The sequence below is a fragment of the Lissotriton helveticus genome, chromosome 9 (assembly GCF_964261635.1).
Source record: "Lissotriton helveticus chromosome 9, aLisHel1.1, whole genome shotgun sequence".
Taxonomy (NCBI): Eukaryota; Metazoa; Chordata; class Amphibia; order Caudata; family Salamandridae; genus Lissotriton; species Lissotriton helveticus.
The window spans coordinates 1,139,812,339-1,139,835,055 of NC_136070.1; the positions used below are offsets into that span (position 1 = coordinate 1,139,812,339).

Sequence of the window (22,717 nt, forward strand, 5' to 3'; positions counted from 1 at the left end):
GCGGGATGAAACGGGCACTTAGCACATAACTGCTGCTAATTAAGAGGCATTCCTTTGAAAGCTTTGTTCTCACTATGCCTCATCTATTGCATAACGTCTCGAAGTAAATGGTCTTTTAAAGACCTGCGAAGTACGAGGGGCGGCTGGATGTGTGCCCGGGAAGCTGGGGTGAGGTGATAGAGGGTGACAGACAGAGGGAGACAGACAGAGGGAGACAGACAGAGGGAGACAGACAGAGGGAGACAGACAGAGGGAGACAGAGAGAGAGTGAGGCAGAGAGGGAGACAGAGGCATCGAGAGAGGGAGACGGAGGGAGACAGAGGGAGGGAGACAGACAGAGGGAGACAGAGAGAGAGGGAGACAGAGAGAGAGGGAGGCAGAGAGGGAGACAGAGGCATGGAGAGAGGGAGACGGAGGGAGACAGAGGGAGGGAGACGGAGGGAGACAGAGGGAGGGAGACAGAGGGAGGGAGACAGAGGGACAGAGGGACGGAGACAGAGGGACGGAGACAGAGGGACGGAGACGGAGGGACGGAGACAGAGGGACGGAGACAGAGGGACGGAGACAGAGGGGCGGAGACAGAGGGGCGGAGACAGAGGGGCGGAGACAGAGGAACGGAGACGGAGAGACGGAGACGGAGGGACGGAGACGGAGGGACGGAGACGGAGGGACGGAGACGGAGGGACGGAGACGGAGGGACGGAGACGGAGGGACGGAGACGGAGGGACGGAGACAGAGGGACGGAGACAGAGGGACGGAGACAGAGGGACGGAGACAGAGGGACGGAGACAGAGAGGGAGAGGGAGACAGAGGGACGGAGACAGAGAGGGAGACAGAGAGGGAGACAGAGAGGGAGACAGAGAGGGAGACAGAGAGGGAGACAGAGAGGGAGACAGAGAGAGAGTGAGGCAGAGAGGGAGACAGAGGCATCGAGAGAGGGAGACGGAGGGAGACAGAGGGAGGGAGACAGACAGAGGGAGACAGAGAGAGAGGGAGACAGAGAGGGAGACAGAGAGGGAGACAGAGAGGGAGACAGAGAGGGAGACAGAGAGGGAGACAGAGAGGGAGACAGAGAGGGAGACAGAGAGGGAGACAGAGAGGGAGACAGAGAGGGAGACAGAGGGAGACAGAGAGGGAGACAGAGGGAGGGAGACAGAGGGAGGGAGGGAGACAGAGGGAGGGAGGGAGACAGAGGGAGGGAGGGAGACAGAGGGAGGGAGACAGAGGGAGGGAGACAGAGGGAGGGAGACAGAGGGAGGGAGACAGAGGGAGGGAGACAGAGGGAGGGAGACAGAGGGAGGGAGACAGAGGGAGGGAGACAGAGGGAGGGAGACAGAGGGAGGGAGACAGAGAGAGGGAGACAGACCGAGGGAGGGAGACAGACAGAGGGAGGGAGACAGACAGAGGGAGGGAGGGAGACAGACAGAGGGAGGGAGACAGACAGAGGGAGGGAGACAGACAGAGGGAGGGAGACAGACAGAGGGAGGGAGACAGACAGAGGGAGGGAGACAGACAGAGGGAGGGAGACAGACAGAGGGAGGGAGACAGAGGGAGGGAGACAGAGGGAGGGAGACAGGCAGAGGGAGACAGAGGGAGGTAGACAGACAGAGGTAGGGAGACAGAGGGAGGGAGTGTGTCATTAACATGAAAAGTTTGGAAAGCTGTGACTTAGTGGGATGAGGAATGAGGGGGTAATACGGAGCGTGGGTGGGGGGGCGGTTTTTGAGAGGTAGCAGAACACCAATAAGAGAACTCGAAAAAATATGCAATGTGCGCTGAAAGAAAAAGAAAGTAGTATTATTGCGGAGCGTACCTACAGTGATTATTCTATGTAATGTCTGTGAGGAAATGTATCGGTTGACAGAGACACGACAGTATTCCATCTGCTTTTATTTACTGTATAGCCTGTTAGGAAATGTAGTTGTTGACCGTGGGCCTGCGCTCTCCAGCAGTACCTGGGATACAGATGGCGGAGGTGCTTGTGTTGTAATCAGGGTCTCTCGAGACTTGCTGAGAAACATTCTAACTAAGCCTGGGAACTTAAGACAGTCCCTTATGTTTTATCCTAAAACAGAGTGTGTGAAATATCACATGGCGTATGCAGCTAGATTTGGGACAATCCCTGGAAATGTGTGTCTTGCTGTGAGGCAATAACAAGAACTGCTGAGTGACTAAATGGCTCCACGTCACCGCACACCATATTTCCAACTTGGTTTTTACATGCACAAATCACTGCTATCTGTTCTGTTTGTTAAATTAGTTCAACTTAAAAACAACCATAGCACACCATCCAGAAAGCACAAAATTGTTAAAGTCCTGGAGTGGAAATGTGGTGCCCCAATGAAATTGAGTCACCTAGTGGCATACATTAACATGCTTAAAGAATGTAAAACAGTACACACCGAAGGTAGAAATTCACTGAACAAAATGTATGCAATAATTTCTCTAGCGATAAGTACAATATATACAATCTGCGAATCAGAGTCCAACTGCAATACAGCTGCAATAATATTAAATAAATTACTTTCGAGGAGCAGTTTAATACTTTGCCTCAGAATATGGATGTATAAAGGAGCTACGAAACCAGTGTATTTTATTCCACTGCAAGGGTATGTTTATGTCCAACAACCTAACTGGGGTTTTAGCCGATTGATAAAAATAATACCTAGAAAATCATGTTTAATCTTTCTGTGCAGCGCCGTGACATTTAATGAAGTAGCATATGCTCAATTTAATGTTTGAATAGAATATAGCCATCCAAGTGCCTCAAACATAACTGGTGGATCCTGCATGAAAACAACAACTGGTAAAGTAACTAACCAATAAAATTGCCTCACAGACTACTTTTTCACTTTCGCTGCCAACTTTACCCAAATTTTTAGAAATACTTATTCTGAAATTCAGACGAAACTCTTTACCAAATTTTTAAAAAAACAAATGCTCCGAGTTAAATAAACATGCGGAAGAACGCTGAGACTCGTCCAAAAAAAATATCTTTTTTTTTTATTTCCATGGAAACATCTCTAGTTCTTATTCAAAAGGCAAGCCCGCCCAGTCATGTGTGCCTACTGTGACATGTCCCAATGCTGATGGAGTCTGATCAGGCAGATAATACAGCCAGACATGGCATTTCCTATCACTTAAAAATTAACTTTGATCCAGTATTGCTGGTGGTCACTGCAGACAAACCCTGTTGATGCTGCAGTCTACAGGCCAAAAATCAAACAAATAGACTGACTAAGCTATAATTGAGCAGCTGCCGCCTTTTTTAATACTACTATTTTCTCAATCCAGTCTAGATCACCACTCGATCATCTAGAGGCATAGAACCATCCACCAAACAACGTTGGACAACCTCAGTCTGGCTCTCGCAATTGTGTTGAGTAGTGCATGTTCATCTTGTTTCTTAACAAAGAAAACAAGCATGTGCAATGCAATTAGTCTCGCATTTCTAAAAGTTAGAGTTATTAGCATTACAAATGATAATGTTTTTTACTTATGTTTTTTTGTTTGCAGTGGAGATACAGTGTTTTGAGCTTATACACATCGCGCCCTCATTGGGCAAAGCATAGACAGACTGCCGCTGTGATTGTATGAGTTCTATGTAAAGCCTCACGGCTGGGGGTTTAGTTGAAACACAATGAGGGTTAGAGATATTGGCGCCGCCCTGAATGGCAAGATTTTTCCAGTGTTATGAAGGCTGCCTGTATCAATACTGCAGGCATCACACAGGGGCTGATGGGGTGAGCGGTGTGAGGCAGCACACGGCACTGCCGGGCTGTAAACGGTATGCACGCAGAATTGGGGGATGCAGACTGGGGCTGCGGGGTCAATTGAAATCAGGGTGTCCTGCACTTACTGGTAGCTGTGGAAGGCAGCAGCAGCCCAGCTCCAGTTCCTTTATGTGGAATGTTTGTGAATCCTGACAACTACTCTGCAAATCAACGAAGATGTTGGGGTGGCATGTGGATGTCTTCCTATTGAAAGTGGTGTCTTAACAAGACATCGCTGCGCCCTGAACGCCATGAGGGACAGGGCTACTGCGCCACGCCCCCACAAGTCCCATGCCCACCATATTGTCTGTGGTGTGCAACAGATTTGTGAAACCTGCTGAAGAAAATGAACTGAAAGCATAGTTGAAATGTCAAACTGTACTTTTTAGGTCTCGGCCTAGAGACGCGTGAAGCGCGTTCTCGGCAGAGAACTATTGTAATTGTTTCAGCCGGCAAAGGAGACAAGAGCTGGGCACGCGCCCAGCATTTTCAATGGGAGAGGAGCGACAAGAGCTGGCCACGCGCGGATTCAGCCGCGCGCACGCACACGGCGCCAGCATCTCCTCCGCGCGCCGATGACTGCTCTCTTCCTGGCCGGCTTCACGGAAGGCAGCATGCTTGTTCTTTCCTCCAACCCTTTCACTACCAGGTCTCCCCCCTCGCCGTACTGGACTGGCTGTTTGTTTATTTATTTGGACACCGGGAGACCGAAGCAGAGGTTGTCATCCCTTGCCGGGGCTGCCGACAGAAGCAGCCGTCCTTTCCTCCGAGGAGCGAGCGGCCGCTGGCCGTAGGATCCTCCCCGTCCCCTTCATTGTACCCAGGGAATGCTTCTCCTGCCCCCTTCCGCCTCCCCCACCCCCGGGGCTGGCTTGCAGTGATGGCAGCGATGCGGGCCCTTTTGTTCAGGGTTTGACAGGCTGGCCGGAGACGGAGTATAAAAACAGGTTTTCTTTTTGTTCTTTGCTGTTGATACCAGCTTTTTTATTATAGTGTTAATTGTACGTTTATTTGTGCTCCAAGCGCGGCATAGCAATCACACGCGATGTTGATCATCCCGCAGAGACTTGAACCCGGTTAATACATAATAAATGCAGTTGTTTTGCACTTATTTTCTCAGTTTTGTTATAAAGTGCGGCACACTGTGCTTGACTTGAACCCGGTTAGTACACAATAAATGCCCGTGTTTTGTACTTATTTTCTCCGTTTTGTTATAAAGCGTGGCACACCATAATTGATCTTTATTTATTTGTTCCCCCTTGTATTCACACAAAGTGTTGAGCATCCTGCAGAGATTCGAACCCGGTGCTCCAGTTTAAAAGTCGGCCACGTAGCCGTTACGCCACCTCCAAATTGATGGGTCTAAACTAGCAGCCATCTTATTGTTCTGCCACTCCGTGCTGTGACGTTAATGCGTCCATGGAGACACCGGTGTACATCCACATGCAGCGCGAGACCCAGGAAGCAAAAGTGTCGACACTGAAGAGTTCCAACGCTGCTGCTTCAAGTATCCGGCCTCTGAATGGCAAAGTCCTGGAGTCCATTCTGGTAACTGCTGAACTACAGTGTGTAATCACACAAGTAGTGGCATGATGCAACAGATGAGCCTTCAACGCTGTGACCCGAATGGAAGCTGTCCTTGGCAGGCTTTCTCGGGGTGTACCACGGCAGGGTGTCGAGCCGTCTGCATTTAATCTCTGGGGCCCCTGCATCTATGGGGCCCCAGCCTGGGCGCTGAACTGAGCTGCTCGACCATGCTCTTCAAGGTGCTCACACCCTACAGCAGCAGCTCGCAAAATTCTGACGTGGCCAAACGAGAGAAACTGAATACATTGTTTCTGCTCTTCTTGTCATCATGCTTTTAAGAATAAACTCAGACACCTACTTTCTATCCATGCAGTGCCCTGTCTCTCCAACGCTAAGCCCTGAATATACATTGTTTCTGTCACCCTGTTCCCTCATGCTAGCGTGCGGTGCTTGCTAGGGTAAGATTAAGCAGTGTTCCTTTACCTTTTACTGTGTAATTCCTATGTTGATGCCATGCGAGCCCTGCTTTATCTGTGTGTATGACTTATGCATTACTAGTTTTTCTTTCTCAATAACAGAGAAAAAAGCCACTGTTTGCCTGTCTTTGTTGCTACTTCCCTCACGTTTCTCGTTTTGTGTTTCGCACTCTGTTGCCCTGTTTGTGTTTTTCTGGGTGTAAGAAGTGTGTGTGGGTTTGTGTTTGTATGTGTTTGTATGTGTCTGGTGGCAGCGCCACATAAATACGATCATAAGGCCGGCACTCCAATGACAGCAACAGATGGAGCGAACGTGGAAGACTTCATTCGGAGCACTGAAACAGACTGAGAGAGAGGGACAAGTGAGGACTAAGGTGAGGGAGGAAGGGAGAAGAGAAGAGGGAAGACAGGAGGGAGTGCAATGCCAATAGCTCTCCCTTTAATAATGCAGAGACCATTGCATTGTAAATGCTTGTTTTTTTAAAGTTTACAAGTCTCACAGAGATTGGCTGCTTTGACAAGTGAGTAGCGCTCAGGAGACAGCGGCAAGGGAAGTGGTTGAGAATGGAGGAGGGGTGGGGAGATGAGAGGCTGGGGCAGGAGAGCAAGGTCAATAAACAGTAAACATTGGGAGGGGGGTGATTGGGGGATGGCGGAAGAACCAGCTGTCAACTGAGCGCATTCGGAAACGCAATAAATTGGTTTGCCAGTCTGAAATTAAGAATTGAAAATATGCAGTAGTGGTTTGTGGAAGAAAGCAGTCCCGTTCGTACACAATTAAAGGCGCGCTTAAAGTGAAAGCGGGCAGTTCATAAGTAAAGGAGCAAGGGCATGCTATGTGTTAAAGCGCGGTGCTCACCTCAGCCACTCCTTACATTTCATTGCAAGCGTTGCTGTGAAATAAAAAATAAAGAAATGCACACTGCTATGCCGCTTCTCAAATTTAAAGTGAAAGCGGCGCATTCAGAAATGAAAGTGTGTGCTCTGTAATAAGCATAAGCTTGCTGTTGTCATGAAAGAAAATGTGCAGCAACAAGTAACCAAACTAGGCAAAGCCTAATAAGAAAAGAGTGCTCACAGAGTTCCAAATATAACAGTAAAAGTAAGAACACATGTAGCGTGGGCAGTCCTCATTGGAGGATACAAGAGTCTAAAAGGAGGTACTAATAAGTCTATACACGAATCAAAAGTCAGGATTTACAATGACCAATAAGATGAGTCAATTGAAAAGATGGGCGGTAAACAAGCAGATCTGAAAGTCCATACCTGAGTACAGCATGTCTAGAAGAGACAGCACAAGCGCTGCCCAGGCAAGACCTAAAAACTATATTCGAAGAAAATTTTCCAAAATAAATGTGACAAAAGTCAGCAATTATGGTTGTCTTGTCCAAGCTTTTCCTTCATTCTATCTAGCAACCATTTGACCACCTGCCACAGGGACATCCCCAGTCCTGGTAACCCAGAAAAGAGCAGTCCCTTATGGACTCTGAGCTCGGAAAGCCAAAGCAGACTTAAACGTGTGGCGCGTGGGCTTTTCTCACCTATGTGCAAGAAGGAACATTTATCCACTCCTGAGCTTCGCTGACAGAATCAATAACGGCATAGGTCCTGGTCCTGCCTAAATTAGATCATGTCAATATTAACTATAAGGGTAAGTAGCCGACAAGAATCCTAATCCTTCAGTCTTCAGCCTGCTCAGGCCTTCCTGGAAACATATGCCACGGCACGGAACTATGGCTATAAAATGTGGCAAAAAAGATCAAAGACAACCTAGCTTTTGGAAGAACAACAAAAACAATCCTATTCACAACATAACCAGGTTATTTCACATGGAAATTCCAGACAGTTGTTCACTGATGGGATAGCAATATAAAGAAAAGGGTTAAGATTCTGCCTGGTTCAAGTTGGTGGTCTTGTACATGCGTAGGAAGAATTGTACTAGAAAATATCTTCACTCTTTAAACACAATGCTTTGCTTGGGTCTTTACGATATCTGCTGACACCTCTATCCTTCACACCTCCAGCACTCATTATTTTTGCATGATTATCACATGATTTGTACAAAGCACTCATAGCTCTAGATAGTGCACCCAAGCTTCTCACTACAGTTTTCATTATACAAACCGATAAGACCACCCGAGGTGGTCAAGATGCGGAGGTTACACACTTGGATTAATAGTGTTTATTTGGAAGGAGACAATAGTGCATGCTGCCTAAAGATATTGAAAGCCTACAGGAAGTAGTTCTTAGTGTTAGAAGCGATCTCCCTTTTGCATGATTGTCGCCGTGATTTGTCAATCAAGACAGATGGTCAATCAACCTCTTTCTGTCAAGTGTTATCAGCTGGAGCCCATTATAAGCAGTCCTTGAGTTGTGCCTCATTGTACAGCAACGCTGGTGGTCTTCTCTGCTGTGAACTGATACCAGTTCAGATTATAACATGTACACTGATAGACCCATGCATCCTGCCGCTCAATCGGCCAATATCCACTGAGCAAATTTTTGGTTATGGCTGTGAATCTGCTAAATGCACCAGATTATCCCTGCAGGCGACAATGCCCTACTAAGATTTTGTTGATGAGATGAGTATACTTTACATAAGTAAAAATACAAAGACTGTGTGGTTTGTTTAACAGAACAGTGGCTTTTAGATCATTACTGTATCACTGAATGAAAACTGCATGCTGCACGTCCACAGTCTTACCTAGACATAAAGTACTTTTTTTTATTATTATTTTTTTTTTATTTATTTTTTTAGACATAAAGTACTTAGATGCTTGAAGATCTCAAATTTGCTCCTGGGAAAGTCTCACCATTTAGGGATCTCTACCAGTACTGAAAGGGAATACAAATAATGTGGGATCCCACAAAATGAGGTTTGAGGTGTGGCAGCAGAAGGGGAGTGGAGTCATGTAAAGCAGAGTCTGACATTCAATTATATGTTTATTCTTTAAAAATGCTGCCACAAAAAGTAACAAGGACAAATGTAATGTAGTTTTGGCTTGCTTAAATGGTCACAAAAAGGCCCCATTTTAAAAGACCTTATGCTGCTTAATGCACCTGATGCAGAGCAATTATCAGGGGATAATAATGGTAAGATAACTCTGGTGGTTAATGCCATGAGAGATCTGTGCTTGTCTGGGTTTTGATTCATCATAAAGTAGCATACAATGGTAATGTGCCTAAATCAAAGCACAATATGTAACTTGCAGATCACAGACTTGTATTTTATCTAGATAGCTCAGTGGGTTAATGCATTTGTCACAGAAATCTTATTTTTACTTGCAATCCAGGTCTCAAGAAATCTACTCACCCACTCGCTATGGTGAGTCAGATTGGCAAGCTATTTTAGGTCTACTGGACCGTTCTGGTGAGCTGACAAACAACATGTGTTCTGATCACTCAGAAAGGGAATGAGCAATAAGATGCCTTTTAATCTTGTCACATTTAATGTTCAAACAGAGAGGTCAAATGTCATCTTATGCCTTCTTACAATTTACTGCTTATTTTATCCTTGAGTTTAGGGTTTACTTTCCTTTCTCTAACTGGCAAGTTAGAGGAGTTTTTAAAGTGAATTTCCACACATTACTGTTTATAAGCTATAAGGTTTTATCATTAAAACAGCATGTTAGTAGGAAAGCTTGTGGCCATTTGTTATACCTGGCATTTTAGGGGTTTACCCCCAGACTTTCTGCTTTCTGTCCTCCTGTTTTGACAAGTTTTTTCATTGGCTTAGGAATTTGGGCACTGTACAACTGCTGATCAGTGCTAAAGTGCCTTTATTCTCTGTTCAAATTGTGATTATGGTTGGTTATCCATGATTGACCTAGTTGATTTACTGGTAAGCTCCTAGGGCACAGTGGTGCCAAGGGGCTGTAAATCAAATCCTACTAGTGGGCCTGCAGCTCTGATTGTGCTACCCACACAAGTAGCCTTTCAAATGTGTCTCCAACCTGCCACTGCAATGCCTGCACATGCAGTTTTTAACTGCCATGTTGACCTGACAAGTGCAACCACTTACCAGGCCTAACTCTTCCCTTTTATTACATATAAGTCACCCCTAAGGTAGGCCCAAGGGAGCCCCATGGGCAGGGTGCAGTGTAGTTGAAAGGTAAGACGTGTGAGTGTGTTTTACAAGACCTGATAGCGAAATACAATGCATATAGTTTTTCACTATCAAAAGGCTGACATTCCCATAGGTGATCATTTGAGCTGTCTTGTAACATTTTACAAGTGTAACTTTAAATTGGGAAAAAATAAAGAAATGGAGTTTAGGTTCCCTGAGCTCAGAATTTAAATAACACGTCTTTTAATAAAGGTGGTTTTTAAATTGTGTGTTTGAAAATGCCACTTTCGTACCACTTTTAGACAGTCGGCATGTTCTTACTTAACCCTCCTGTGTGCCTCTGCCTGCTTGTGGATTCGCTGTCTGGTTTTTAGACTGACAGAAGCTGTTTGTACATTCGTTCCAGGCACTCACACAAAGGGAGCGGAAGTTTGCCCTGCATACGCTGATGGGCCATCCTGGGCTAGAGTGGTGGGTGAGTTCTTAATGACACCTGAATAGGCTGTGGCTGCTCTGCACAATGCGGTATCCATCCCTCGTAGTGTGGTTGGACAAAGGAGGACAGATAAGGTTTTGCTGACCCACAGAGACTTTCTGAAAAAAGACTTCAAAAGGGAAAAAGGGGTATATGTATTAGACCTAAAACCCCAGGACTTTAGAACACTTGTGGACTAAGGTCAAGAAGAAGACCTGGAAGTGCTGCCAAGAGGAGTATTGTGCCTTTGCGGTGTGTTAATTTGTTGGGTTGGCCTGCAATTGCTGCTTCTGTCTTGGGCAGTAAAAGGACTGGACTGAACTTTCTGCAACATATTGCCTGAGTTTCTCCAAGGGCTTGAAGTAGAGCTTGCCTCCTGTTGAAGTCTCAGGAACATCAAAGACTTCAGTTTCATTGCCAACAACACTAGGACTGTGTGTTCTGTGCTGCAACAGAAGAAAAACGACTCTGACGCCGTCAAAAATACCACTGCCGGCTCTTGCAGGGTGACCTGTGGGCACCACACTTCGCATCGCCGCCTGGCCTCACCAACGCCGTAGCTGCATGCCGACATAGATGTCGCTGCTTGCACTGTGGCCTGTGGACAATGCTTGTGAGGTACACGAAGCATCCCATACCACACCAATGTCGATGACATCGACTCCAGCATTGTCAACCGAGGCTGCTGCTTGCAAAGCGACCTGTGGGCACCACACAAAGCATCGCCTCGCTTTGCATCGCAGCCCTGGTTTCACCGACGACGCCGGACACCGTCCCCGTGCCGTTTCCTACACCGTGACCAGTGAGCACCACATGTTACATCGTCCCGCTTGGCATCGCAGCACTGACTCCATCGATGTCAGCGCTCCTGGCGTCAAGCTCACGTAGTTTGCTCTGAAATGCGTGTCACTTCAAGAGCCTGACGACTCCTGCACCGACCTCTGGAACCAACGCCTGCCGACGACATTGCCTCTTTGGTGCTCATCGAAAGGTGCACGACACCCTGCATTTCGAAGGTACTCTTTACAGGTCTTCCCGATACCGTAGCTGGCCTGTGACCTCGCTGTCGGCCTGAACTGCTGGATTTGTTTGTTCACAATGCTGTGATTGCACCGAACGAGCAATTGACTTCAAGGAACTGCATTTTAAGTCTATTCTTGCAGTATTCATATTTTTATTACTGTATGTTGGATTTTGATTGTTTTGGGCCTTGTCTTACATAGATAAATAATGGCTATTTTTATAAAACTGGTGTGCTGTCCTTTTGTAGTGTTTGCACAGTATTACTGTGCATTATGTACAAATGCTTTACACATTGCCTCTGAGATAAGCCTGACTGCTCGTGTCAAGCTACCATGGGGGCGAGCAGGGGTTATTTTAGAAGTGTAATCCCCTTAGCCTGACTGGAAGGAAGGGTCCCTACTTGGACAGGGTACAAACCTGCCAACCAGAGACCCCCATTTCTAACACCATTTCTATGGAAACATATCTGTCAGTAAAGTGTGGCATCGAGGCACACTGTCATTTACAAATATATTTAATAAAAGTGAGAGTTTTAAACATGAAGTGGGAAACATTCCTTCCTGATGACAATGCTATTAGTGAACTAACAGGGATGGCAGGGGTCATGTTTATCCCATATGTGGGCTAGATTATGCATGGAGCAAAGCTTTAGTCTATTAAATCAAAAAAAGATGCTCTGATATGTGGATGATAAAGAAAAAGGTGACTCCTGAAAAATAAAATATTTGCGTAGCATCATACAATTTGAGACCAGTTTACAGGTCAAGCTTATTACAGTTAGGGGGGTAGATTATTCAAGTCGAATGTCTGGGTTTTCTTTCTAAGTCTTTTGTACAAAGGTCGTTAAAAAGGGTTCCTTTGGGGAGTAATAAGGTCTCTTTAGTAAGGACATCAATCGCTGCCTTATATTTTAGATCCTGACTTTGTGTATCTCCAAACCAAGCACTCTTATCATATAATGCCTACCACTATGGAAAATATTGATTTACACACTTGTATGTTTCATTGTCCTGCATAATGTATGTGGGCGATGTAAACCACTCGGACACCCTACACTGGGATGAGTAGCGCCATAAAAAGAAATTAAATAGAATAATTTAGCAAGTACTATTTGATCCTTATTAGGGTAATTACTCATAAAGAAAGATACATTTGACAGTGTATGAATATTTCATACAGAAAGGGGTACAACAAAGTCAAAACCCAGCCTCTAAATCATAGTTTTTGGTAAGCACCTGTGAAAAGATAACAAGCTGAGTGCCTGCGTTTTCCTCCACTGCACTGGCATCTAGGTGTTAGGCTCCAGCTAGCGCCCAGCCAGGATGAGAGCTCAACAAAAGGAGGGATGATGCCTCTAAGTGAAGCCTTAGTGTTGGGCCCAGCTGGAAGTGAAATCAATTTCTCTGCAGAAATGCTACCAGGAAGCAAACAGAATTGTGTAAAGAGAATGAATACTGTTGAAGATACTACGCCAGGGTTTAAGGTAGGTTAAGACGTTTTATTGTGAAGTACAGCGAACGAGGTCCTCACGCCAGCTGACCAAGTCTCCAACTGGCATTAAGGGAATCCTCAACAGAGAACATAGAATGCATAGGAGCATTCTGGAATAAACAACAGTGAATAGAGATAACATCTTTAAAACAAATACCATTCTTCAAAGGAGTCCATGACACAATAATCCCTAAAGTGCAAACAAATTTACAGCTCTGGCGTCGCCCACAACTGCTAGAGCTACAAAATTCAATATGCAGCTGCTCCTACAGAGGCCCCCTGAATCTCCCTCCCAAACTTAGCAAGGGGTTCCTCTTGTGAGGTATTTTCCATTATTTTGAGTTCCCAGCTACGTATTATCACTCCTATGCAGAGAATAGCAGAAATATGCAGTTGCATTACCTGGGCATAGCGTTTAATTAGTGAGCAGACCCACATAGGGAAGAAATCAGGCACTTGACATGTGATAGTTTATTATACAATGATAACAACGGGCTCTTAGTAGGGAAACATTTGGTGCACTGCTATTAGAAAAGAGGGCAATGGAGTCATGATCACTCTGAGTCCTGCTGATGTATGCAACTTCATCATGTCGTCAAAATGCCTGACCAATAAGAGACTGGGTCTTATTGACTTACCCACATGTTATATTAAACTCTGGGTCATGTTCAACTGGCAATCTGAATTGGGATGTGATAATGCCTAGCTCACAGAGCCTGAGTCTAGCTCAATGATGCAACTCAATCGTGCTCTGATGGTATGCTACAAAGCAACACTGTAAACGGAGGTTCTCCTGCTTTGTACACTAGGCTCAAGCAGCAACAAAGCCTAGCAATTCTGGTTCTGGATCCTGCGGACAATCAGGGTATGACAGTGGCTGTGCAATGCCCAGGACATATTATGTGGTGCCAAGTATAGCAAGTTTCACGTTTATTTTGCCCACTGGACAATTAGGCCCGAACCCCTGCAGCACAAAACCTCTTGATGCCAGTTTACAGTACCACACAGAGTGGGCCTATCAAAGAAGATTGTATGCCACTAAAGGCAAGATTGAAATCCATGCGTAAGTTGTTCAAACTATATATAATTCATTAATACTAAAGCCGTCAGCACTCTCAGGAAATGCCGGAAGCTGTGAGCTACGCTTGAATTGGTGATAGTGGTTCCAGTATAATGCCAAATGTAACAATTGAGGCTATTTATAGTGGCCCCAATTTCTTTAAGTTATATGTAACATACATGCAAAAGCATTAATGCAAGATTGGTGATGGGTTGCATTTAAAATTAAATGCATTCAAAAATACTGAAACTTGGTAAAAACTTTTGCTCATCTACTGTGCAACTTTGAATACAATTTCTCTAAGGCATCATTTCACAAACATGATGGATGTATGCAAATATTTTTTTTTAAAAGACGAATAAGCAACAATCAATGTAAAACCATTGTACGCAATATTATGGGCCACATGAAAATAAAATAGGGTCCTGATTCTTAAATAGTCCCAAAAGTGCAACCGCAGGTACGTGTTCTTGCACTGCTGCAGATGTAAGTTTTTTTTTTATTAATTCACAAGAGTTTAAAGAAGCAGGAACGGAAAGTGTACTTCTAACAAACATTTGTGAATAGCATTTTGATTGAACAAATAGGCATGCATATATTTTCTGAAGCGAAAAACTCCTGGGCGACTCCAAATTTGCCTTTCCTATAGTCCCTTTTTTCCCACCAGCGAAAAGGTTTTACTTCTGCGCTTGTCAGGAGTAAATTTCCAGCCTTTTCAAGATCCTTCTACTTGGACGGCAAAAGTACAAAAAAACAAACCATATGTAGCCTAGGCTCTACGACAATCAACAGCGCAGAAATACAAGTACCTGGGGGTCTGGTTTACTGAATCCGCTCAACCGTCAGCCCACAAAAAAGATCTGATTAAGAAATCGACGTTACTACCTACGGTATAAGTAAACTTAACAACACGTTAAAAAGTCCTTCAGCAGAGGGTATAAGGAAAGACATCCAAGCTTCCCTCCTCCCCGCACTCTCATATAGGCACCATGAGTTAAAGGGCCCCTGCTCGGAAATCCTAGAACGGGCACAGTGCATGGGCTACAAAAAGATCTTCCAACTCCCAAAATACCTTTCCAGGATAAGACTCATGCTGGAGTTCGGATTAGTCAAACAAACACTAACCCTTGATGCTGACCTCTTAAAATATTATATTTGAATTCTGAAATCCCCGGAGCAATTCCTAAAGAGCTGCCTCAGAGACATATTTGAAAAATCTGGCTCCCCGTGGAACACGCAGCTTGACCGAGCCATTGCCGCCACCGATATAAATAAACCAGCACTCGCACTGTCTTTCATTTCATATACTATCTGGAAAAAGCGCATCAATAAACAAGTTCAACTAGCATCGTTTCTGCAAGACCAGGCAACACTAAAAACATTACCCTTCCTGGCCCGCTGAAAACCTCATCGTTGGTAATCAATCCCCAGCCATACCTCTCCGCCTCGCTGAATCCCAAAAAATGAAGAGATATCATGTACATGCGACTGCTGGCATTGCCAATAGTGGAATTTAGCTGGGAAAATCAACATACAGGAGGAGCAGGTCGACTGTGACTACAAACGAGAATTTTGGCTACACCTCCTGTGCTGCTGCCCGAGATTAGAAAACGAGAGAAGAATTCTTCTTAGGGAATTATACCAGAGCAAGCACCAGCCTTGAGGCTTCAGCAATATGTTCTCACAAAACGAACCCTACATCCTGGTGCGCTGTGGAAGATTTATACAATCTATCAGGGACAATCTCCAGCCCTGCTCTGGTCCCTGACTTCGCCCATGTATAGTCCAAAAGCTGATCCTGGATTATTTAAAACAGGGGACCCCGGAAAGAATGCAGACTTTGTCTTGAAGACAAAAAATACAAAATCGAGCCCAGAGACCTTCAACGGTTTCATTCAAATAACAGTCTGACTTAAAATGCCATTAAATCGCAAAGCACAAGCACTTTACAAGAGAACTAGGACCAATGACAAGAACAAGCGGCACCTGAGGAGAACTTTAAGGAAAGAAAACAACTGATGAGCCAGACGGGCGACATTCCCCTTCAGTTACATCCAAAGTCGCAAAGCACAAACACTTCACATGAGAACTGGGACTAAAATTAGAACAAGAGGTGTTCAAGGAGAACGGAAAGTAAGGAAGATCTGGAAAACTGATGAGCCAGACGGGGACACTCTACACCGGGGCCGGTCAAAAGCAACAGACCAATGTAAACACAAAATAAACCCTGAGCCACATGGTGGCACATAACATTTGCACTTTATGAGAACTTTTAAGGCTTACAAATAATGGCTTCTTTTTTAATTTTACTTTATTGTAACGCAATGGTTTTAATTAACTTATGCCAATAAATGAACAAATAACCTTTTCTAGTGTGGATAGAGATTGCAGATGACTTGGTGAGTACCATAAATATGTCAATTTGTGGGTGAGCATAGACTTACAAGGTACATCAACCCTCGAAGCTCTGCTTCTTGCCTACTTCCAACTCTTGTAGTTACATTTGCAGAAGGAGGCAAAATCAGAACCTAGCTAGAATTCAGACTCTGGAAAGAGCTCAAACCAAATCAAAGAGGCTAGTGGTTAAGTCAATCGGAGCCTGTCGCTTGTTGATCAGATACATATCAAAGCGCTGATATAATGAGCATGCTGAAACAATTTGTCACATTGCTGCATGGCACCACAGGAAACTAGTGAATTATTATTTTTACAGGACAAGTAGATTTCTGAAGCATCCTGCCCTTTGACAAGAAGATATTTTATAACATTCCATAAGCCTGGGTTGGATCTTACAGAATGGTACACCTTATCTGGGAGTTGACAGACTGGTTCCCGTTAACGGATTCATCAGGGTAAAATTGGCAATTCAGCACCTGATAAAGGGGGCCACTGCATAGAAGGTCTAGCTCTGGGCCAGGTTACAGCAGTTGATAGAAGTGCTACTCTATGGATCCGTTTGTGACAGTGCATGGTCAATCTACAGTACAATTAGTCTGTTTTTCGGATGAGTTTGTGACATCTTTACATCAGGCAGTCAATATGCCTAAAAGGTCTATTGTTGGATTATGCAGTGACGGTGCCTAAATATTCTGACCTTAATAATGTGGCAACAGTAGCTGGCAATTGGGGAATGACCGCTCGTGTGGCACTGGCTGACAGTGCATGCGTTTTTGCCACCTTCAGACCCATACGGCTGTGGCATCTAGTGACAATTCTTGCTTTGGATCAGGAAGTGACAGAGCCTACAGTACAATGATGTTGCAATGTCAGGTTGCTATGCCCCTAGATCCTCGACCAGGAGATTATAGTGACTGTGAGCCCTGGCCCTGCTGCATGGAGGAGTCTTGAATATCCATCTGATCAGGTGTGATAAGCGTGCACTGGCTAGCTGAGAGTGCTGCAGTCTATCGCCTCCAAGTCAACAAATGCGGAAGATTGCAATAACCCGGGGGCGCTCCTCACCTGTGGGCTATCTTCCAGCGTTTCTTCGATGGGCAGCTTATCCACTCCGGGCATGGTTACGCTTCTTAAAATACAGCCTCGAGAACGTAAACCTCAGTCTTCCACTATACACCGAACCCAGATTCAGCCACAACACCCAGCCCTGGAATTCTCGGCCCCGGAAGTCCCGCCCCCTTCGGTTTTCGTTGGCTAGTCAGAAGCGCAGAGCACTGCCTTTGGCTGAATAACCCGCCTGTCTGTTCACGTATACACATAACTTCTGTGACCCTGTTACTGTAAGTAGGAGGCCCTATCCTGAGCGATGGTCAGGCACACACGTCTCCGCCTTTACCTTCTGTGCAACACTTACAACGCAGGGAAGGCTGGCCTGACCCAAACATGGCCGCCTTTGAGGACACAGCCCGCCGAAGACCTGCTGGCATGCGCAGTATAGCGTCTACGACGTTTGTGTCGGCTGTTACATATTAATGGTGACAGTGTGATGAGTCTTGTCCTCGACTCACTTGATTAACGTATTGGCGGATAGAAAAATAGAAGTGTTAAAAAAAGACAGCTTTCCTCATGCGCTGGTGGGAAAAGCTTCTATTCCTGAATGCTTATCCGCCCAGTTTCTTCTGAGCCGAAAAAAGGCACGAAAGCGTACATGGCAACATTCCTGATAGGAAAAAAGACCGAGTGCACTGAAGAGTCGTGGAAATAGCTTCTACGGTTTATTCAAAAGGTAAGGCAACTTCGCGAACGCTGCAACGATCACTGCGACCCCACCCCCATTTGTAACCATCATATGGATGACAGTTCGCGTGAGATCGCGCACATACAAGGACGAAGAGACAAAATCGTTCCTCCAAGCGCGCGGGGAGAGGGTACCAAACTGAGGGGGAAATTATCAGGCCATATGCAGTCTTATTAGTAGTGCATGCAAGGAGTTTCAATTTTGTATGCTTATTCAGACGTTAACCCAATGCTGAAATGTATTTATTTAGTTATAGTCTGGAAATGTCTACACAGTATACTATGAATCAAGTGCTGCCAGGTGCATAGAAGGGCTGTAACCAAGATATGACAGCATTGTGTGGACTTCTATGTCAGGAAAGGAGGCTCCGATTATGCTTTTCTCATTTCTTTATAAAAAATGCTCAGCAGCCAATAAACAGTAACCAAAAAACTACATTACCCATAACCACCAGGGTAACAACCATAGAGTTCTCAGTATAAAAGGTCCCAATGATAGTCTTTCTTCCTCTTTCTTTGCTGCTCCGCAGCCAGTTAAGTGCTTTTTTGTTCTTACCTGTCTTTGCTTGACTTTGCAGCATTATTGTGCTTATATGTTGCTTTGTGCTTAACGCTTCCTTCGCGCTGTGTGGCACGTCTAATGCAGCGCATTCCGGCTCCGCTTACACGTTTATTTGCATAATGCTGTTTTTCGTCTTCTCAGCCGGCTTTCGTGCGCACATTGCGGGGAGCGTGTGCTCACCTCCCGTAGACCGGGCGCTTGCTGCCGAGGTCTTATTTTGTGAAGTGGAGCGGGAAATTGGGGTTTTTGGTGACTCGCGCTGGGTGCGCGAGCTCTTTCAAAGCTATTCTGGTGGCAGCTGTGTCGCGCATGCGCGCCAGCTATTTCCGGCTTCTAGCAGTGTCTATTCACTACGCCAGTTGAGTGCAGGCCGTCTTTGATGTCGTAGCCCACAGCCTGACAGAATTTAAATCCATGTGACGCCTTGGCTCGCGGAGAGCTAGGGCAGTACTTGTGTGCATAGGCTTTGCCTAGAGTGTGGTTTCTGTCGTTTTCAGTAGGCCCTCTCCCTCCACATTTGAATTACTTGTGGCCAGGTTTATTCCTGCGCTGTTGGCTTGCTGAGGGGTTCTCACGCTCCCCCTGCATTGTGCCTTTGGCATACCTGGAATTTACTGGTCATCTTGTGGGCATTACTGTACACTTTGTGTATCATGGAAGAATATGATTATGACGATGATGACTATTATTATGGGGAGGATGACACAGGCTCTTTGGAGCAGGATTTGGTCGCAGAATTGGACAAAGGTGTCCAACAATCAGTCAATAAGGCACTGGTGCATGCCATCAACCCGCTGAAGCGCCATTTAAACCTATATGCGCAGCAACAAGGTTGGTTGCCTGCTTCCGGAAAGTCCTCCAAGTCTCCTGTAAATCCCCACAGGTCAGATTTTCAAAAATTGGCTAAAACTTTGGCGGCAGGTGCTTCCAAGTCTTCTGTACATAAGTCCTCCGTTCTTCCACACACTGACACCGAGGACACTCACTCCTCTGCTTCTTCGGATCACGAGGATCCACCTCCTAGAAAGAAGGTGTGCAAAGAACATTTTGTTGATGCTCCCACACATCCCCCTGTACTGACCTTTGAACCTTCTGAAATTGTTCACCCTCATTCTTCATCTTGGTTACCTTCCCCTGCGGTCGCTGCGTATGTCCAGGCTCACATACGTCAACCTTTCGACCGGGATGTTCGAGCCAGGCTTCGTTCGGAATGCCCTAGGCCGGATCTTGCTGACCATTTGGCTGTGACACCTGAGGTTGACCCAACGATGGTCACCTATCTGAAAAAATACTCAAAGGACCCAAAGAAGGGGCTTGACAGATCTTGGCGCTCCTGTCAAGACAAGATGCTTGATTTGTTGGGTCCGCTGACCAAAATACTGGATCTTGGGTTCCTGGCCAAGGAGTCTGCGACTCTGGTGGATCCCGATGAATTGATAGATTGGGCGCAGAGGGCAATCTGCCAATTGGGTAACGCCAATTGTGCAATTTCCTGCGAGAGACGCCGTTCTATCCTGTTAAAACTTGATCCTAAATTGGCTGAGCTCTCTACATCAGAATCGGGTCCAGAAGCACAGGGCCTCTTGTTTGGACAACCATTCTTGAAGGAACTTACAAAGTTTGTTGCCGCTTTCAGTGGTATAGACAAAGCGCAGACTTCGTTGCGACGAGCCATGCGTCCAGTTTTTGCCAAGGCCGGACGACATAGAGGACGCTCGTTCGGCCGAGGTTCTCAGCAACAGTCCCACAGAGGTTCTCACTCTCAGCGAGGAGGAGGTCAAGACTCCGGTTATTCTTCCAGATCAAATTTCTATCCATCTCGCAAGGGTAAAGGATATTACGGAAAAGGACGTTCCGGAGGTCAACAGGGCCATTACCAGGACTCCAACACTTCAGGTGAGCCTGATTCCTGCTTGCAATGTGGTTTTGGGGGGCAGAGTGCGTTTTTTTCTCCACAATTGGCGTATGATCTCCAGCGATGCATGGGTGCTGGAAACTGTTCAAGGTTTCAAAATAGAGTTTTATCAGCCCCATCATCAGGCCCACCCTCCCATTCCCCTATGTTTTTCCCTTCGAGATCAGGACTTCATTTCACAGGAAATAGAGGTTCTCCTCGAAAAAAGGGCGATTCTTCCTACTGTTCGTCATCCACAGGGGTTCGCCAGCACAGTGTTTCTCGTCGAGAAGAAAGGGGGCGGATCGCGCCTTGTTCTCAATCTGAAAGACTTCAACGGGGGAGTCGTTTACAGACATTTCAAGATGGAGGGCATCCATCTGTTGATAGAACTTCTTCGAGAAGGGGATTGGATGGTTCGTCTGGACCTCAAGGATGCATATCTGTCGATTCCAATCTTCGGGCCTCATCGTCGGTTCCTCCAATTCCTTTGGAAGGAATTTGGTACGAGTATCAGGTTCTCCCATTCGGCCTCTCGTCAGCACCCTGGTGCTTCACGAAACTTCTACGGCCGGTCGTGGAGCATCTCCGAGCTCGGGGTGTACGCCTCATTATCTACTTGGACAACATTCTGATTTTGGCAGACTGTCCGCTCAAACTCGTGACTCATCTGGAGTGGTCCATCGCTCTATTACAGTCTCTGGGTTTTCTGGTCAGCGTTCAGAAATCCGTTTTGACTCCGACACAAACAATAGATTTTCTGGGTTTCCCGATCGATTCCATTGCTTGCCAACTTCTTTTACCCAACCAGAAGATTCGGTATTACAAGAGGGAGTTAACTTCCATTATTTCCAAACCGAACGTGTCATTGAGATCGTAGCACGTGTCGTAGGTCTGTTGGCGTCCTCCATACAAGCGATCTTCCCGGTCCCTTACATTACAGAGCAATGCAGCGCTTGAAGATCCGTCATCTCCAGAAAGGCCTCAGATATTCAGATCTGATTCCTCTTTCGAAGGAGGTGAGGTGGGAGATGCAATGGTGGCTAGATCACATGGAGGCTTGGAATGGTCGAGCCCTGTTTGGGGCGTCGCCGGAACTTGTGATAGAGTCCGATGCCAGCCGCTGGGGTTGGGGAGCCCGATGCGGTCCTGTCTCGACGGGGGTCGTTGGTCTCCACAGGAGTTCTCTCTCCACATCAATTGCCTGGAACTCCTGGCGGGGTCCTTCGCGATCAGATGTTTTACTCCCCTTCAGTCCAATTGCTGCATACTTCTCCACATGGACAACGTATCAGCAGTCCGCTATGTCAACAAGCTGGGCGGAACTCGATCCAAGGTTCTGGCGGAGATAGCCAAAGATTTTTGGCACTATTGCCTGCAACAGAAGATCACTGTTATTGCAGAGTATCTTCCCGGCCGCAACAATCAGATTGCGGATTGGCATTCACGACATCTTTGGGATTTCAGCATCTGGAGGCTTCACCCTCGCGTTTTCCGTTCTCTCCTTCGGAGCTGGGGCCAGTGTCACATCGACCTGTTTGCCTCTCGCCTCAATACCCAACTCCCGCTGTTTTGCAGTTGGAGGCCGGATCCGAAGGCCCTGGCCATGGATGCCTTTCTCCAAGCTTGGCTGACAAGTCTGTGTTATGCCTTTCCCCCGTTCATGATGATTCCCAGAGTCCTGGCTTACACAAAACGTTATCAAGCGGAACTGATTCTGATTGCTCCGCTTTGGAGGGCTCAAGCGTGGTTCCCGGTTCTACTGGAAATGTGTTGTGCTGTGCCAATCCTTCTTCCCCAGAAGTGGAATCTCTTGCTGGATCCTCTTGAAGATCCGCATCCCCTGATTCTGTCCGGCAATCTCCAGCTGCTGGCGTGGCAAATTTTGGGGATCGCTGGTCGATCCCAGGCCTTTCTCGAGACGCTTCCAGATTCATTAGTGAGGCTTGGTCTCCCAATAATCACAAACGATACAAAGGATCTTGGAAGCATTGGTGTGACTGGTGTGTTCAACAGGAAGTTGATCCCACTTCGGCGGATGTCTCCTTGATCATTAACTTTCTGGCTTCTCTTTCCTCTTCTGGTCTGGCTTATAGGACGGTAAACAATTTTCGTTCTGCTATTTCAGCTGGTCATATCCAGGTAGATGGTAAGCCTGCAGGTGAGCATCCTTTAA

General features: G+C 46.2%; 1 protein-coding gene across 2 annotated transcripts in view; it reads right to left on the reverse strand.

The window, feature by feature from the left end:
• Positions 1-17,537, reverse strand: part of APPL1 (adaptor protein, phosphotyrosine interacting with PH domain and leucine zipper 1) — a 240,172-nt gene extending 222,635 nt beyond the window's left edge. The window contains exon 1 of one of the 2 annotated variants that reach the window (XM_078661572.1): positions 17,354-17,537. In XM_078661572.1, the coding sequence (XP_078517698.1) occupies positions 17,354-17,407 (54 nt within the window). In that variant the 5' untranslated portion in view covers positions 17,408-17,537. The remainder of the gene's footprint in view (positions 1-17,353) is intronic. The other variant, XM_078661573.1, reaches the window with a different exon arrangement.
• Between the last annotated feature and the right edge of the window lie 5,180 nt (positions 17,538-22,717).